A 20000-nucleotide genomic window follows, 5' to 3' on the forward strand; every position below is an offset into this window, starting at 1 on the left:
GTCATTGAGATCCTACCGCTTGAGAGTTATTGGGTCCATTGACTTAACAGATAGTGCTGCATTAAATCCTTCTTTGGTTACGGCTCATTTTTCCTTTTCCTAAACATGCAGTGAATAGGTCTATTTTCTACATATTTTCCTGTTCTCTCATATACCTGGAAACACTAAGATAACCAAAAAATTCTTCTTCAGTCAAAGGGTTAATAGTGCCTAATTGTACAGTGGGTACTTTCCACTTGGTAAGGAGCTCTTCTAAGAGAAGGACACTCCAAAATCAAACCATTGATCTCTAGTCTTAGCTAGTGCCTCCGTACCATGGTCTTCCACTGTCTTGGGTTAGAGTTCTCTTGCTTGAGGGTATACTCCACCACACTATTCATTTTTTTTTTTTTTTTTTTTTTTTACTGAACTACTTCCCTGTTGGATCCCTCAAGCATATAACATCTTGCTTTTCAATATATTTACAATAATAACAGTAATAACAATACTAATAATAATTTGGTCTTTTTGTTTTCTGTATAAGTCAGAGCAGGATTGTTTAATAAAAACATTATTAACATTACGGTATTGTGTGTAGACACTCCAGTCAAATTTGAGAGACACAGCCTTAAATAAACAAATTAAGCAAAACAAGAAGAGTATATTAAAATTAACACGAGAAGCCCACAAAAATAAACAAATTGATTTACACTGTAACAGGATCACATAAATAAATATAAATTAAAACACACATAAATCAAAAATTTTATCATAGACAAAGATATATCTGGAAAAATTATTATTACAATGAGTTAGTCTAGACCGTCACAAAATTATATAAAAATGTTAAATTTGTTATCAATCTATTGCAACTATATCTAGCCTAAACTTACATCACTGAATAAAATATTGTCTTAAGGGTATTCTGATAAATTCAGTATCATTCTTGAAACTGGCCATATACGTTTACTTTGTGTACCCATGCTGCCTCTTAAGATTACATGAAAAAAAAACAATACTATAAATATTGAACTATACTGCACTACTGCAAAAAAAAAAAAAAAAAACACACACATTTTATAGTATGTGTGCCAAAAAAAAAAATATTATTGATATCCAAAATAGGTGGCATCTTGAAATACAGACATAAGCATCATAAAACATAAAAAAAAAAAACACATAAATCATATAAAAACGCCAGAGCCAAACACATAAGTTTGCGATAGAGAATTTCTTAAATCTTTTAACAGAAATATTATTGGAATGCATTCCTTACGTCCCTGGTAATACCATCGCTTATGCAAATCAGATAATTGCAGCAACTAATCTCATGAAAATACTCAGAAAAAAATCTTATTTTTCTTTAAGTAAATTAATAAAATAAATAAAATTCTAAAAAAAGAAAAATAATTAAAATAATTAAGAATAAATAATCTATGGAAACATATAAATAAGTCTAAAATGAATAAACTTCCAAGAAAATAATTAAAAGAATAAGTATAAACAAATGAATTACAATAATTATGAATAAATGAACCAATGGAAACATAAACAAATCTAAAAGATCAAGAATTCTTACACCTGGAGTAACCAATAAATAAATAAATAACTAAATAAATAAATAACTAAATAAATAAATAACTAAATAAATAAATATATAAACAAATAAATAAATAAATAAACAAATAATTAAATAATAAAAATAAATAAATAAACAAACAAATAAATAAACAAATAAATAAATTAAACAAAAAATAAACAAATAAATTAACAAATAAATAAACAAATAAATAAATAAACAAATAAATGAATAATAAAAATATATAAATAACCAAACAAATAAATAAATAAATAAATAAATAAACAAATAAATAAACAAATAAATTAACAAATAAATAAATATATAAACAAATAAATGAATACTAAAAATAAATAAATAAATAAACAAATAAATAAATATACAAATATATAAAGAAATAAAGAAAAAAATAAAAACAAATAAATAAATGAATAAATAAATAAATAAAAAAATAAACAAACAAATAAAAAATAAATAAAGGATAAAAAAAGCAAAACACATATTTATGAAGTTACCCGTCAGCCATATCTCGATGACGGCGGAGCTCCGAGGTCATGGACAAGTCCGTCATAGCGAACAGGCTTCCGGAACCAACCGACTTCCTTCCTGCGCTGAACGAGTCCCCGGTTCTCAGGGTCTCCGGCTCCGAAGAGGAACACCGAGGTGCCGGGGACTGTGGTCGTTAGGCGACCAGCTAAGTCTGGAAAGAGGCAGAGATACGATAAGAATCTACGTAATACGTATTAAGAAATAAAAGTCTTATCAATATGCATGTGACGTCAGTTCACATCGTTTTCATTTGCTGGTTCTAACCAATTATTATTATTATTACTTGCTAAGCTACAACCCTAGCACGATGCTATAAGCCCAGTGGCCCCCAACAGGGGGAAATAGCCCAGTGAGGAAAAGAAACAAGGAAAAATTAAATATATTAAGAACACTAACATTAAAATAAATATTTCCTATATAAACTATAAAAAAAAACTTCAACAAAACAAGAAGAGAAATTAGATAGAACAGTGTGCCCGAGTGTACCCTCAAGCAAGGGAACTCTAACCCTAGATAGTGGAAGACCATGGTACAGAGGGCTATGGCACTACCCAAGACCAAAGAACAATGGTTTGATATTGGAGTGTCCCTCTCCTAGAAGAGCTGGCTTACCATAGCTAAAGAGTCTCTTCTACCCTTACCAAGAGGAAAGTAGCCACTGAACAGTTACAGTACAGTAATAAGTCCCTTGATCGAAGAAGAATTGTTTGGTAATATCAGTGTTGTCAGGTGTAAGAAGAAAGACGAGAATGTGTAAAGAATACGCCAGACTATTCGGTGTATGTGTAAGCAAATAAAAATTGAGCCGTAACCAGTCCAAGGATCCAATAACTCTCTAGCAGTAGTGTCTCAACGGGTGGCTGGTACCCTGGCCAACCTACTACCTACAATTCTAGGCATTGCCTGTTTCTCTTGATAATGTGTACTGAAATACGGTACTAACGTATAAGAACCTATGAAATACGTAATTAGAAACGAAAGTCTAATCAATGTGTATATGACATAAGTTGACATCGATTCATTTGCTAGTTTTAACCAATTCTAGGCATTGCCAGTTTCCTTTGAGAATGTGTACTGAAATATGGTACTGATTAAGAATCTACGTAATACGTTACAAGAAATAAAAGTCTTATCAATATGCATGTGACATAAGTTGACATATACTTATTTGCTACTTCTAACTAATTCTATGCATTGCCAGTTTCCTTTGAGAATGTGTACTGAAATACGGTACCAAGTTATTAAGAATCTACGTAATAAGAAATAAAAGTCTTATCAATACGCATATGACGTCAGTTGTCATCGTTTTTATTTGCTAATTCTAACCAATTATAGGCATTTTCCAGTTTCTCTTGAGAACGTGTACTGAAATATGGCACTGATTAATTATGAATCTACGTAATACGTAATAAGAAATGGAATTGTAATTATATGCATGTGACGTCAGTTGATATCGTCTTTATCTGCCAGTTCTAGCCAATTCTAGACACTGCTAGTTTCTCTAGAGAATATGTACTGTAGCACAGTACTAACTCGTATATGTATGTGACCCTACGCAAGTAGTTTTTTTTTTTTTTTTTTTTGGGGGGGGGGCTATAATCCTAGAAATGAGAAATAGGAAGCCACGTATATATAGCTTTACGTACCTCGCAACTCATGAATAAATAAACGTCCATAGAATGTCCTCCAATCATGTCAAGAATCTTCCTTTCTTTCTATTTCGTAACTATTTTGGAAATGTTTTATCTTGGCAATCAATTTACAAATTATTCTTGTTAATATTGTTGATGTTAAACAGTAAACTGAACAACAAGAAAAACTACTTCTTGAAGCCCTAATGTAAAAAAAAACAGCTTTTAGATTTAAGAAACCTTGAAGGGGTTCGATACGCACTTTTTTAAGATAGTCATTAATTATCTAAACTATAAAAAAAAAGGATGGCCATAGTTGCATAATAGCTTACTCAACGACCGCAAAAAAACACGAGCGTTTTAAGTGAATAACTGATACCTATAATATTTCCGCCTCATTCGTATTTATAGTTTTAAAACCTAGCTCCTAACTCTAAAAGCAGATATTTAATGTTTTAAAGAAATACCTACTTTCCAGTTTCTTTTAAGCGATTAAAACAACAACAATAATAATGTAAAAAATATAATAATGAAAGTACATTGATACAAGTCATAAAAACATACTCTTATAAATCAGGCTTCTACAAAAAAAGTGCTTCCATATAAGAAATCAGAGTACAGAAAAAAACAGAAGGAATAACAATAAGGGCATCGCAACAAATAAGTCAATAAATACATAGATAAACAGCCGAGTAGAGCAAAAAAAAACCCTGAATCAAATAGTACCGCTGGATGAATTAAGCATGAACCAGCCGTGCAAGTGAATAGGAAGTCCAACACCCAGGGCAATACATAATCAACAAACGCTATGAAGAGAAAAAACCCTATTTCAAAGTATAATGGGAGATTGGCTATGACTCCTTCCGACTTGCTGGATGCATTGTTTACAAAAAGTCTCTGTAGCAGTACAAGTCGTTTAACGATGTATCTAAATTCCATTTTTATGTCAATGATGCATGAAACTTTAATTTATATATGCTTTAAAATCATAAAACTAGTTTCTGAATTGTTTCAGACGTGATGTTGAGAAAATTTGGACCCGTTTCAAGACTGAGTGACCGATTTAGTATTCTAAGTTAGATTTATTTTGAGTGAAATTTTAATGTATACTGTAAATACTTTAAAATCATGAAACTAGTTTCTGAATTGTTTCAGACGTGATGTTGAAAAAATTTGAGCTCTTCTCAAGACTGACTGAATCATTATTCGGATTTAGATTTACAAAGTGAAACTTTGATTTATATATGCTTTAAAATAATGAAACTAGTTTCTGAACTATTTCAGACACGATGTTGAGAACATTTTAACCCTTCTCAAGACTTAGAAACTGATTTATTATTCGGAGTCAGATTTACAATGTGAAACTAATTTATATATGCTTTAAATTCATGAAACTAGTTTTTTGAACTGTTTCAGACTTTAAGCTGAAAAAATCTGAACCCTTCTAAATAATTGAGAGACTGATTTTGTATTCTTAGTTAGATTTAAACTGACTTAAATTTTTAATTTATATATACTTTAAAATGATGAAACTAGTATCTGAACTGTTTCAGACGCGATGTTGAGAAAATCTGATCCCTTCTAAAGACAGTGACTGATATAATATCCTTAAGTTACATTTACTGACCCATCAGGAGTTACAGAATAATTGATATGAACAACGCGACCCTCGATAGAGTACATCAACTTTCTCTGGTTATACAAGATCTAGGAGACAAAAAAAGGAAGGAAGGTCTTCTGTATATCCATTAGTGACAAGGTTTGCCCGAAAATACGAGAATAGTGTCATTCTTCGGCCCTGAGTACCATATCAGGGGAACTCACATGACCTCCTCAATGCCACAGTCCTACGTGGTATGTGGGTACCTGTATTGGTCTCCCTCTACTTTGCGTATCAAGGAAAAATGAAGTCTCTTCCTTATAATTCTATGACGGAAAGAACACCACCATATGTGTACTTTTTTATGAAAAACTAAGAATACTTAAATAGCATCTTTGCAACTTCAAATGATGATGGGCTCTCTCTCTCTCTCTCTCTCTCTCTCTCTCTCTCTCAATCTTAAATAGCAACTTTACAACTACAAATCATCTCTCTCTCTCTCTCTCTCTCTCTCTCTCTCTCAATTCTTAAATAGCAACTTTACAACTACAAATCATCTCTCTCTCTCTCTCTCTCTCTCTCAAGTATACTTAAATAGCATCTCGGCAACTTCAAATGATGTTGGTCTCTCTCTCTCTCTCTCTCTCTCTCTCTCTCTCTCAGTAGCAAATTATTAACATATGAAGTGGCTTAATGCATTATTCTGGTGATGATGGAGAGTGGCAACGAAGAAACTTTTAGAAAAATATCTATTTTTGTTAAATGTAGATAAATCATGAGGCATCTCTCTCTCTCTCTCTCTCTCTCTCTCTCTCTCTCTCTCTCTCTCTTCTCTCTCTTTTCAAATATGATAATACAATTAAGATAATGATTTTATGAAGGTCAAGTATCCTTTACCATACGTGTCCGTAAATTTACCGAGATTTACTGCAAGCTTGTGAACAAAGAGAAACATTAAATATATACACAGAACGTATCAATATTCGATTAAGTATTAGCACTAGTTGCAGAGGCAATATTAGCAAGTTTATCAATAATAGCAAACAATATATCCCATTAATGGTTTGCAATATTAAGACAACAATTAGCGCAGGGAAATAAAAACGTTGAATTGTTATCATTAGATAATGTATAATATTAAATGAGGATATTTTTTTTCACTCGAAAAAGCTTTTTTCTACAGAAAATGAAATAAAAAAAAAATAACTTTGAGAATTATAAAAAAATAATTACCGTAACACATTTCAACGCTTCATAATTACATGTTCCTAATTAAATATAAAAATTAAGTTAAAAGTTTGAAAAAATCTAAATCAAATCCTTTTTCATAAGTATAATAAAAATTACAGTTCCATTGTTCAACATTTCATAATTACATGTCCATAACTAGAGATAAAGATTAAGTTTAAAAAGGTTCTAAAAATTCTAAAACTTGGCAAAAAAAAAAAAAAAAAAAAACGGTAAATCCTGTTGGAAGGTTACTCTAACTTGCAACAATACAATCTACTACTGGCATATAATAGACACAGGAAAATACTATGTTTTGGAAAAGGAATTCTACTTGTTTTCATATTGCCAAGCTTCTGTCACTGGTAGGATAATTTCCTGATTGCAAAGTAGAAAAATACTGTTATATCACCTCATAAAAATTTTATATTTTATATATATACATATATATATGCATACATATATATATGCATACATATACATGTATATATGTATATATATATACATGTATATATACATATGTATATTTAATATTCATACATATATATACATATAAATTTATATGTATATATATGTGTATATATAAATATACATATATATGTATATACACACACACACATATATATATATATATATATATAAGCATTCATTTATCTATATATTCATTAAATATATAGATAAATAGATAAGATATATAAGATGGATAAACAAATGAATGGATTCATATACAGATAGATGGATGGATGGATAAATAGATAGATAGATATATAAATGGATGAATGGATAGATAGATGAATAGATTGATAGATAAATGAATGGACGGATAAATAGATGGATGAATAGCTAGATAGATGAATGGACGGATAAATAGGTGGATGGATAGATAGATACATGAATAGATAGATATATAGATGAATGAATGGATAGATAGATAAATGAATGAACGGATAATAGATGGATAGATAGATAGATAGATGAATAGATAGATATATAGATGGATGAATGAATAAATATAGATAGATAGATAGATGACCAAATAGATACATGGAAAACAACAAAGCCAAAAGACACGGAAATACAATGTGTCGCACCCGAGTGTTATAAATAGCATAAGGGAAAACAGATCACAACCACTTGTGCACGTAACGTACATGAATAACCCCTTCAATCAATAAGCCTCCGCCTTCACTATGGGAAGTACGTTACTAGGAACCGTTGGTTCGTCCTTCACGCCCGTGCGTGAGTATATGCGCATGCATCTGCGAGTTCGTACGGTTTTACTGTTTCTTAAGGATATGCAGGTACCGGAGGCGTGGGGAAGGGGGGAGGAGGAGGGAAAAGGGGGGAGGGGGAAGGATAAGCGCTTGGAATTGTCGTTACCTGGCGGGATCCGATCATTCGAAGGCGCGTAGCGACCGCGTGTGTGTGTCAGGTGTGCTGGCGGTGCGGTCAAACAAAGGTGTGATGTATATAGTGTGTGTGTGTGGGGGGAGGTGTATGTTTACATTTATATAGTGTAGTATTTATGTTTCTCGCTCTTATATTTTTTGGCTGTTTTCCCTCTCTGAATAGGAGGATTTAAAGTAAAATTCAATGTAGTTCCGATGTTTTTTAAATAAAAGCTATCGATACGTCTGAAAAAAAAGTAATAATAATAGTGTACATACCTATTACAATTGAAAAGATTCAATATAAACATGGAAAATTAAAGCCACTACGTAAACGTTTATGTAATCTGTACAATTGAAACTGAAAATAAACTGTATCCAGGTTGATTAAGTGAATCTCACATCGGTGTACACCAGACGTCTCACTAATTACAAACACCAAATGCTGAAACAAGTGTTCTTCAGCACAGTGATGAAGCATGTCAGCTGGATGAACCGATTTTACACGCCACTTGCTCCTAACCAAAACACAATACTCCTTTACTGACATAAGACTGATAACTATTGAGAAAATCAATCACAAATAAACATAAGCCACAAATAATTTAAAATCAAATTCGAATTATATGTAAGTATTCATACCCTGGCTAGGGTTCGAACCTATGACTATAAGGGTAAGGAGTTAAATGACATCTACGTAGTTATAAAAGAAAGGTGTATAATATCACTTTCAATCTATTTCCATTCCTTCAAACGAATTGGTTCCAATCCTGGTCAGGGTACGAACACTTCTAGAGTGCCCTTTGGATGCAGACTATTCCAAAAATTATTTGTGCTGTAATCTTTGAAAGTATATAAGATTTATGCGTGACTTAAAGACAAATTTATCAATACACACACACACACACACACACACACATATATATATATATATATATATATATATATATATATATATATATATATATATATATATATATATGTATATATTATATATATAATATATATATATATGTATATTATATATATATATATATTATATATATATATATATATTATATGTATATTATATATATAATATATATATATATGTATATGTATATTATATATATATATATATATATATATATATATATATATATATATATATATATATATATATATATATATATATATATATATATATATATGTATGTCGTGTGTGGAAGATCACGAAATAAAATTAAAGTAATCGGAAACCAAGGGTTACTACTTAAGGGACTACCACACTTATGACAATTTAACCAGAACATCTACCAAAAAAAAAAAAAAACTTACATCAAACACAGATAAATTAATCTATCAACACATTTCCATTAATACAAATCTCAACACATTACACCCACCCATAATTCATTTGCGGACAAAATCTCTGAAAACATTCAAATACGTATAGAGAAGAGCTTTCATTCCAGATTAGCTGTAGTGGAGCATTCGATTAACCCAACTAACACTTCTGGACACTAAGAGACTACAACAATTAGCCATGACAGCCATAATCAGAGAGAGACTTTCCCTGGCCCCAAAGCCGAAAGTGAATCCGTGGGCCGCGTTCTGCAAGCGTATACTCAAGTACGTTCGGGCAAGACGAGCGGCCCACCTTTACTCCAAGAAAATTGGCAAGGACGAGAGCCTGGGCACCACAGAGAAGAAGAATGCCTACAAGCCTCCGGATCTTGAAGCTACTCCAGAATGCCCAGAAGTAAGTGGAAGAATAGTATATGGTATTAAGAATGTATAGTGGTACAATGGTGAGTAAAGTATAGTATAGTTACTACACTATACTTTTCTCGCTATTCTACTATACTTTAGTATTAAGAATGTATGGTAGTACAGTAGTAAGTATAGTATTAAGAATGTATAGTAGTACGGTAGGAAGTACAGTATACAGTAGTATAGTATTAAGAATGTAATAGTAGTACAGTAGGAAGAAAAGTATAGCATAGTATTAAGAATGTATAGTGGTACAGTAGTAAGTGAAGTATAGTATAGTATTAAGTATGTATCGTGGTACAGTAGAGAGTAAAGTATAGTACAGTATTAAGAATGTAAAGCAGTACAGTAGTAGGTATACTATAGAAGACCATTAAGTATATTATAGAACAGCATTAATCAAAGTACAGAAGAAAAATAAGTACAGCATAGAACAGCAGTGATTATAGTACAGCAGAGAACTAAGTACAGTACAGAACAGCAATAATTATAGTACAGAAGAAAAATAAATACAGTATAGAACTGTTGTAATTATAGCAAAGAAGAGAAGAACAGCATAGAATAGAACAGCAGTAATTATAGTATAGAACACGAGTAAACATAGCATAGTATCAAAATGAAACATTTGAATATAAAACTATAAATAGCACACTATTCATATACCAGCACTGCATTTCTTTCTCTAATATTGTTATGGTGACTTCCAAACAGGAAAAATCAGCTTTAGCCCGGCTATCGACTGTTCTCTCATTAATTATTTCCTTCTGACCCCCTTTCACATCCTCCCTAACCTGTTTCTTCGCAGCAAGAGCTTAGCGACTTGTTTTTCTCTCTGTGTGTCTCCAAGGACCATTTGCATCTAATTACTTCCAAAGGCGTCTAATGAATCATCTCCTGCGATGCGTTTCGTATGGGACGCAGGCATTTGTCCAGGGATGTGACACTTGTCTATAAACAATACTCGAGGTGGAAAATATGCTCTTATAAATATGGAGAATGTGACACTAATGGTCCGAGTCGTTAATTACTTCCTAAGTGAATACATTATGCTTAAGTGAGAGAGAGAGAGAGAGAGAGAGAGAGAGAGAGAGAGAGAGAGAGAGAGAGAGAGAGAGAGAGAGAGAGAGAGAGGCGGAGTATATTGATTAGCAATTATAATCTCAGAGATCGAATAAAAGGGATCTCATTATCGTCAAGGTTCATGGCAGACCGTTAAAGGTTTAAAGGTCGCTCATGAATGGCAGGGGCAAGGGACAGTGACATTGCCTTATCAATCAGGACAATGCCCTAAAGACCGACCATTATACATATGATCAGTGCCAAAGACCCTTTCCACCAAAGCTAGGACCAAGGAATGCCTAGCAATGGCTGCTGAAGACTCAGCAAATAGACCTATAGGCTCCCCCCAAAAAACAAACGAGTTTGAGAGGGACTCGAACCCCAGTCTGGCGTTCACCAGTCAAGGACGTTACCACATCGGCCGCCACAAGCCTAAGAACGGCTATATTTAAATCTTGTTTTCATAACGAAACCTAGACCATCCAATGAAAGTTTAAAACCGGATTATATTTACCTATTAGCTTATTCATTTATCTGATTTATGCAAACTTCCCTCAGTATTGAAATATTTCAAATTAATCCCGTAGATTGCTGAATTTTGGCACTTTCATTTCAACTATAATTCACAAGAAATAAAATACCTCATGATTTAACTACATTTAACAAACTTATATATTTTTCTAAAGGTTTCTTCGTTGCCACTCTCCAGCATCACGAGAATAATGCATAAAGTCACTTCATATATTAATACTTTGCTGCTGAGAGAGAGAGAGAGAGAGAGAGAGAGAGAGAGAGAGAGAGAGAGAGAGAGAGAGAGAGAGAGAGGAGAGAGAGAGAGAGAGAGAGAGAGAGACTATATTGTTTTTAAATCAAAATGATAATTCTTTTACATCACATCATTTATTCATATCCATGCATGTTCATAACAAAAGACATCTGGTTTACAGTCTCATATGTATCCTACAGTGCTTGCATGCACGGAATACCAAATGGGGAACAAGAAAACACAATAAATGTTGAGGTCTTGTGGCACTGTAACCGAGTGGGTCAGCCAAGAATTTGCAGTGTCTGGGTGAAGGGAAAACTTGCAGAATATATATATCTGTGAGGTAATTGTTCATTTATATAATTGGCCAGTAGATAGATATGTTACTGAAAGTTGTAAAATATACATGGAGAGGTTTGTTGTAGATTTGATTTGGAAAGTATGACAGATTTAAGGTTTAAAGGTCGCTCATGAATGGCAGAGGCAAGGAACAGTGACATTGCCCTATCAAGTCGGACAATGCCCTAGAGACTGATCATATATAAATATGATCAGCGCCCAACACCCTCTCCGCCCAAGCTAGAACCAAAAAGGGCAAGGCAATGGCTGTTGATGACTCGGCAGATAGACCTACAAACTCCCCCCGACCCCTATCACTAGCTCACAAGGATGGTGAGGTTGCAGCGACCAAAGAAACTAACGAGATTGAGCGGGACTCGAATCCCAGTCTGGCGATCACCAGTCAGGGACGTGACTAAAATTTATATAATATTCATGGAGAGATATGTTGTAGATTTGATTTGGAAAGTATGACAGATGAGATGGATTAATGGCGGGCAAGATGTGAAAGGAGACTGGAACTAATGATAATTATCATAATAAGGCGTATATGGATATTGAAAATGTGAAGGGTAATGATGAAATGCGAGGTATAAGGATTTTCTTAAAGGAAGAAATGTGTGGAATGTTTCCACTGTTATTCATATTTTCATGAATGGAACGTTGAAAAATGCCAGAAATGAGACAGATTTTATTGATTAATTATTTGAAAATATTCCAGGGATTACCACTAGCTGGTTATGGATGGTATACTTTTAATTTTCCGTTTTAAGCAATTAAAATTCATAAAAAAACTGAATGACATATAGAAGCCATTAAGTAATTTTCAAATATAGGATGTGCAAAAATAGACAAAACCCTACCATGAAATAATACAAAATATCTATACATAAAGACAAAATACATCCAAAACTAAAATATAGAACTTGAAATGAGTTAAAGAAAATAGATTTCCAGTGTGGTTTTAGAATAAGTAACAAATTTAGATTAATGATTGCATAAGATACAATATTTATTAATAATAATAATGAGCTGCAAACACTAATAGAAACAAATATGAAATCTTTTACAATAAATGTTATGAATATTGGAAACTGAAATAGGTAGATTGTATCTTTAAAACGAAATAGATTTTGCAGCAAGTGTGGCGAAACAAATTACAGGGTTGGCAAATAAAGTCAAAGAAAGGTGTTTGCTAGTCGGGGGTTCGAGTCGCGCTCAGACTCGTTAGTGCCATTAGTGTCTGCAACCTTACCATTATTGTGAGCTAAGGTTGGGGGTTTTGGGGGAGCCTATAGGTCTATCTGCTGAGTCATCAGCAGCCATTGCCTGCCCTTCCTTGGTCCTAGCTTGGGAGGAGAGGAGGCTTGTGCACTGATCGTATAATATATGGTCAATCTCTAGGGTATTGTCCTGCTTGCTATGGCAATGTCACTGTCCCTTGCCTCTGCCATTCATGAACAGCTTTTAAACTTTAAAAGGTTTAAGAGCAAAGTGGTGTCTACGAAAAAAATAAGGTCAACTCTTCTCTCCTCAGATATGAAAAAAAAAAAAGACAAATGGGAGAGAGCTGTTGCAGGAATTGTTTACAAACAAAAGTTTCAAAACAGCTGATTCTTGTATCTCAGATCACAATTGTATAAATGTAATCGTTAACCTGAAAAAATCGTGATTCATATACCTTTGCAAAGAGAGAGAGAGAGAGAGAGAGAGAGAGAGAGAGAGAGAGAGAGAGAGAGAGAGAGAGAGAGAGACTTCAACACTGTATAATGTTCCATATCTCTTCATAGTCTTTTAAAATTCATAAAGCGTAATCGTGGGATAACTATGCAGGCAGGAACAAGGATAAAACTTACATCCAATTACGACTTACTGGATATTGATACAAAAGACGGATTAAATATATATATATATATATATATATATATATATATATATATATATATATATATATATATATATATATATACACACACACTCATATACATACTTCCTATACAGTACATTAAAATTAATATTGAAAAACAACATGGATCTCTTCAAATGTACTTTACATATAGTGAAGTTATTCATTAGTTTACCCTTCTAGCTACACATGCTTATGCTTTTAGATCAAGGAACTCGGACACGAGTCCCTTGCTGCATTAATATCATGTTATTATAATTACTCTCCGACCTTTGCTGTTTTTGGTGCTACAGTGACATGATTGTTATCCCATACACACACACACACACACACACACAAAAGCACATTATGCATATGACGATATAGTTATTTGTCTATACAAAAGCTTATTGGAATACGTAAGGAGTCCGAATAGTTATCTTAAGATGCTGTTACATACAGATCAAGAAATTTCACATGTATCAACTAAGGCTGCAAGAGGATTATTTCTTCTCTTAGAGAGTTTCTAATATGTAGTTTCAAATTCCCCGGAAAAAAATGGATAATAAACAACTAGTTTTACCTTTTTCCCTACTATGGTAACTTATGATCAATTCCCTTGGCGGAATATTTCTTCCATGGCAATCTTCCAGAAGGCCCCTTCAGCATGGAAACTTCCAACAATACAGAGCCATCAATGCTAGCTTACCTTAGTGCACACCTACTCGCTTTTCTTGATATCGAATCCCCATTCGTTAGAGTTTGAATGACAGAAGAAGGGGACAGAGACATTACTCTATCAAGCAGGACAATGCCCTAGAGACTGACCATATATCCACATGATCAGCGCCCAAGGCCCCTCTCCACTCAAGCCCCAAGGAGGGCCAGGCAATAGCGGCTGATAACAGCAGATAGATCTATAGGCTCCCCCAACACCCCTTCTTAGCTCACAAAGATGGTGAGGTTACAGCGACCAAAGAAACTAACGAGTTTGAGCGGGACTCGAACCCCAGTCTGGCGTTCACCAGTCAGGGACGGCATCACATCGCCTACTACAACCCTTATTTGTCAGAATATCCAAAATATGGTTTTTCATATTTTTTGCTATGAAACTACGCAATGATGTTCATAGTTGTGGTAATGATGCTCAAGTTAGCTCTTTTATGAGAGGCAGCAATTCCATCTAAAGTCCTGAACTAATGTCCAAATAATAATATTCCTCTTCAAAATCTGTTAATATTCATGGGAGATCTTTCACATTCTGTTAACACTAAATTACATATCACACTTTAAGAGAATAATCCATCGCATCAATAAACACCCAGTATATGGTAATTATCATAGGTACTTCTCCATACATTATTTAGATTTCTAAATTACAATAATAATAAAAGTATTATCAGCATCCCTTTCTTGATGGACGATCAGGCCATTGATAGGAAACCCGATCCAGGAATATACATAAATTAACATGAAGTAAAATAATTAACCAGTGTATATTCTGGTAATCAAGGTACCAATCTCATTACTGGTTCTTGGATCTTTAGAAGCCCTAGGTACCGGCTCCCTAACTTCAGTTACAGAACTCGGGAGACATTCTTTCCTGACTAAAGACAAAGGACACTCAAATAATTAGATACCAATGAGAGGAGGGGGAGAAAAAGAAGAAGAAAAACAACAACAACAACAACGAGAAGAAGAAGAAAAATAAGGAGGAGAAGAAGAAGAATAAGAATAAGAAGAGAAAGAAGAAGAAGGAGGAAGAGGAGGAAGCCATTTTGTGTTTCCTGCCCTCACGGCTCCTCAAGCGTTCACTGCAAAGGAGTGGTAAGGTCGTTTCAAAGTAATGCCCCACCTTCATTGACTTTTCATTAACTAAATCTTGTCTAAAATAAAGTTGGGATGGGCATTATATGATACCGTCGACGTAATTATTTAATTTCCCACAGTAAAACCTAAAAGCTTTAATGATTAGTCAAACCAAAAAGTTTTCGATCAGTCAAACCAAAAAACTTTAATGCTTAGGTAAGAAAATCAGTACTAATACATAATACAAGGTTTGTAACATTCGCATGTATGTGAAACCTCCAATATACAACACCAGTATTAAACAATAGTACCTTTATCAAAATTGATACATACATATATCTAATTTAAATTTATATTATTTTAAATACGGTATTTTTTCCAATATGGAATGGCTTTAGAAATAAGGACAGAGTTTACTATTACATTCGTGCTTTTACTGCCTAATTTTGGATGAACTCTTTAGACAGACAAATTGCACAACATTAACCATCTAAAAGACTTTCATGGAAAGCTCATCGGTATCCCGCTGCTCCATTTCATTCTTTTATGTGAGCACTTCCAAGCTTCCGAGATATGACCTCCCATACTATATAATACTCCAACCACAGCATCTATCCATACTTCATATGTATTCTCTCCTTTTTTTCATAACGCTTTCGGATTATACACTTATCAACAACTTACAGTTTCCCCACATGATTGAACCATCTAGAAGCACTGTGGTCCACCCCTGCACCTAAGTAATCTTCAAACTTCTTTTTCTTTCATTTAAATTAAAGAGATTCACGTCCATGGAGAGGAGTTGGAAACAGTAATCGCTTCATGAACTCACCTTAGCTTTCATATCACTATCAGTCTTGCCAAGATCTCGCACACGCCGTACTATTTTCCCGTACCACCTTGCATAATCAATTTAACGACTTACTCTTTTTTTTTTTTTTTTTTTCAACCTACAGCAAGCCATCCTACTTGATCCAAAATACCTACACTGTTAAAAAAAACCTAATTCTTAAAGGAAATTCATCGTAAAAATATACTGTACTTATCCGTATTTCAGAAAAATACAGGTTACCGAAATATTGCTTTTCTTTGTTATATTTTACGTGTTGGTGACCGCAATATCACTCCTTTGCGTCAATATTTACGTTTTGAAACAGTAAAAACCCTGGAAGAAATGTTGTCAGACATTTACCGTTTTTAATGCAACTTTTTAACAATGTATGAAAATCAATTGCTTCTAATTTAACAGCTTTCACTTATCCACTTTCCTGGTTCTTAATCATACTCATCTTTTACTTTCACTCACATTTATCAATAACTGTCTCTTCTTTCAACCATTCCCATATTCTTAATATTTTTCAAAGACTCTTCAATTTCTTAAATTGATATCTGCATCTATCAACCATTCCCGGCTCGAAATTAAACCCATTTCCTTATCTCTTAATTTCGTTATTCCGTACTCTCGAGTAACTATCCCAACTGATAATAAGTATCTATAGAGACTAACACATCCTTGTCCCCAAATCACTTTGCACCATACCAATTACTCCACAATTACTTAGGCTAACACACGCTTCATTTCCATCATAAATAATCACATTAATATCTTCTCTATAATGCATCAACACCCTATACCCTACTTCTCTAATGATGCTACCACTATCTTTTTCTATTCACAATAATTTACCTTTACTTTTAAACATTTCATATAGATTTTTTTCAATACAAGCACTTTATTCATGCATGCTCTTTCTCATGCAATTCACAATATTCTTCCCCAATCATCTTTTACCATCACTATCCCCCCCCCCTTTTTTTTTTATTGCATCTCAGCTCTCATCTTAACATCTGGTGTCTTTCAATTCTTCAACCTCTTTATAATCCTCAATATATCTTTTGCAGTCACTTCTATATTACCTTGCCAAAGCCCCCTCCATATCTTCCATATGAAAAATATCTTTACAATGACCATTTCATTGATTCAGGACTGCTTAATTAATTTAGCAATACTCTAATTGCATTTTTATATTGTAACATCCATATGGCCATTGCCTTTCATCACTGAATTTACCTTACCTATAGAATTTTCCCTTTCCTTACAATTTCTCTCTCTCTCTCTCTCTCTCTCTCTCTCTCTCTCTCTCTCTCTCTCTCTCTCTCTCTCTCTCTCTCTCTCTCTCTCTCTCTCTCTCTCTCTCTCGTCATAAACCTGTCAATTATTTTCTTTTCTGCCATATAATTTACCACATTTCCTTTTTTTCATCATTATAACTCTTATAGCCTATTCTGATTACTTACTATCTTCCTTTCATCGTTCTACTATTCTAAGCATTAAAACTAAAAAAAAAATGACTTTTTGATATTTACCTCGAACTTTGTCCACTGGTTACAATGTTACAAGCTTTAACCATAAGCCTCAATTCCCCATTTTCTCACTGTTTTATTTTCAACTTTCCTTCTTATCAAACTCGCTTGTCTTTAAGTTTTGACAGTTCATATATGAAAGATCTAATTCAATATCGTTACTGTCCTTAAAATATTTTATTTTCATTGTTAATCATTTCTCATGTATATTATATGTTTCCTTGTTTCCTTTCCTAACAGGGCTATTTTTCCCTGTTGGAGCCCTTGGGCTTATAGCATCTTCCTTATACACACACAAACACACACACACACACACACACACATATATATATATATATATATATATATATATATATATATATATATATATATATATATATATATACACACAGTATATTATATGTATATACATTCTATGGCAATATCTTTATTCCCTTTCTCTAACTTGAACTCCAATTATTGAGTGATAAATATGATGGTACTGGAAATGGTAAAAGATTAAGAACAGGTGAAACGATGGATCCAAGTAATTAAGAATAATTCAGTCACGAGGAAAGAACGGATAATCTGTATAATGTAGAAGTAATAAGAGGTAGGAGGGGAGGAAGGCCAATATATGGTGCAACTCAGTGGTTAATGGTGTAATAATACTGTGGGGTATGACGTACTACTAACGAGCATTCTGAGCATCGATAGAACGTATGAATTTCGTCTTATACGATAAAAGGAGACAATTCTGTGGAAGTTTGAAGCGAAGAATATGTGGAAATTTAATGGTAGATTAAAAGGGGCTTAATGTTGAAAAAAATATATATTTACAACTAGTCATAACCATGTGAGCGAGCACAAACGCACAGGGTGTTTATACACACATACATCAATATATATTCTATATATATATATATATATATATATATATATATATATATATATATATATATATATATATATATATATATATATATACATACATATATATAAATAAATAAATGTTTACATTATATATGTGCATAAGTATATATATATACATATATATATGTATATATATATATATATATATATATATATATATATATATATGTATATATATATATATATATATATATATATATATATATATGTATATATATATATATATATATATATATATATATATGTGTGTGTGTGTATATATATATATATATATATATATATATATATATATATAAATAAATAAACATTTACATTATATATGTGCATAAGTATATATATATATATACATATATATATGTATATATATATATATATATATATATATATATATATATATATATATATAAACATTTACATTATATATATGCATTAGTATATATATATATATATATATATATATATATATATATATATATATATATATATATATATATATAAACATTTACATTATATATATGCATAAGTATATATATATATATATATATATATATATATATATATATATATATATATATATATATATATACACAGTATATATAAATGTAACAGGTGTTTGCGTTGTAATTCAACTCATTATCCCAAAACCGGCTTCAGTCACGTAGCGAACATGTGACCAAGTACGCTGGCATAATACACCGCAAAGAAAACAACTTAACAAAGGCTTTGAACATTCAATAAACAATAACCATTTCTCTGCTCCTTACCTTTAAATTAAAAAAAAAAAATGAAATCATGGTTATCTTAACTTTCATGGAGCTCATTCTAGACATCAGGAAATTTCACACAATTTCACAAAATTACTCAAAATCTAAGATTATCAATTATAGTATTTCAAACCGAATGAATTGTGACCACCTAGTCGATGTCGCCTCATAAGAGTGGAGCTAAATGTTTTGAAACAATGACATCAGATCCAACTTTGAAATTGGTTTGGCGCATTATATATGACCGGTGATCTTACCTTCGCTGACGCGGCAAAATATCCGCAGGGTATATCAGTCTATATTTCTAAATGCGTTTGGTTCAATACTGACTTTATGAGCTGCACAAAAGGGGGTGATATCCAGGGCTGGGGAGACGGAGTCGTTGTCGAGGCCAATT

General features: G+C 32.6%; 2 protein-coding genes across 3 annotated transcripts in view; one reads left to right on the plus strand and one right to left on the minus strand.

The window, feature by feature from the left end:
* LOC137647222 (BTB/POZ domain-containing protein 6-B-like) overlaps nucleotides 1-20000 on the plus strand; it is a 129169-nt gene that overhangs the window by 13712 nt on the left and 95457 nt on the right. Inside the window, exons 1-2 of one of the 2 annotated variants that reach the window (XM_068380582.1) lie at nucleotides 7971-8024; nucleotides 9408-9694. The exons of the other annotated variant lie outside the window; for it this stretch is intronic. Of the exons in view, the coding sequence (XP_068236683.1) occupies nucleotides 9479-9694 (216 nt within the window). The 5' untranslated portion in view covers nucleotides 7971-8024; nucleotides 9408-9478. Of the gene's footprint in view, nucleotides 1-7970; nucleotides 8025-9407; nucleotides 9695-20000 lie in introns of those variants that run through there. 2 annotated transcript variants of the gene reach the window in all.
* Nucleotides 1-20000, minus strand: part of LOC137647224 (uncharacterized) — a 300889-nt gene that overhangs the window by 7604 nt on the left and 273285 nt on the right. Inside the window, 1 exon segment of the mRNA XM_068380592.1 lies at nucleotides 2081-2258. Coding sequence (XP_068236693.1) covers nucleotides 2081-2258 — 178 coding nt within the window.

The sequence above is a fragment of the Palaemon carinicauda genome, chromosome 9, assembly GCF_036898095.1.
Source record: "Palaemon carinicauda isolate YSFRI2023 chromosome 9, ASM3689809v2, whole genome shotgun sequence".
Taxonomy (NCBI): Eukaryota; Metazoa; Arthropoda; class Malacostraca; order Decapoda; family Palaemonidae; genus Palaemon; species Palaemon carinicauda.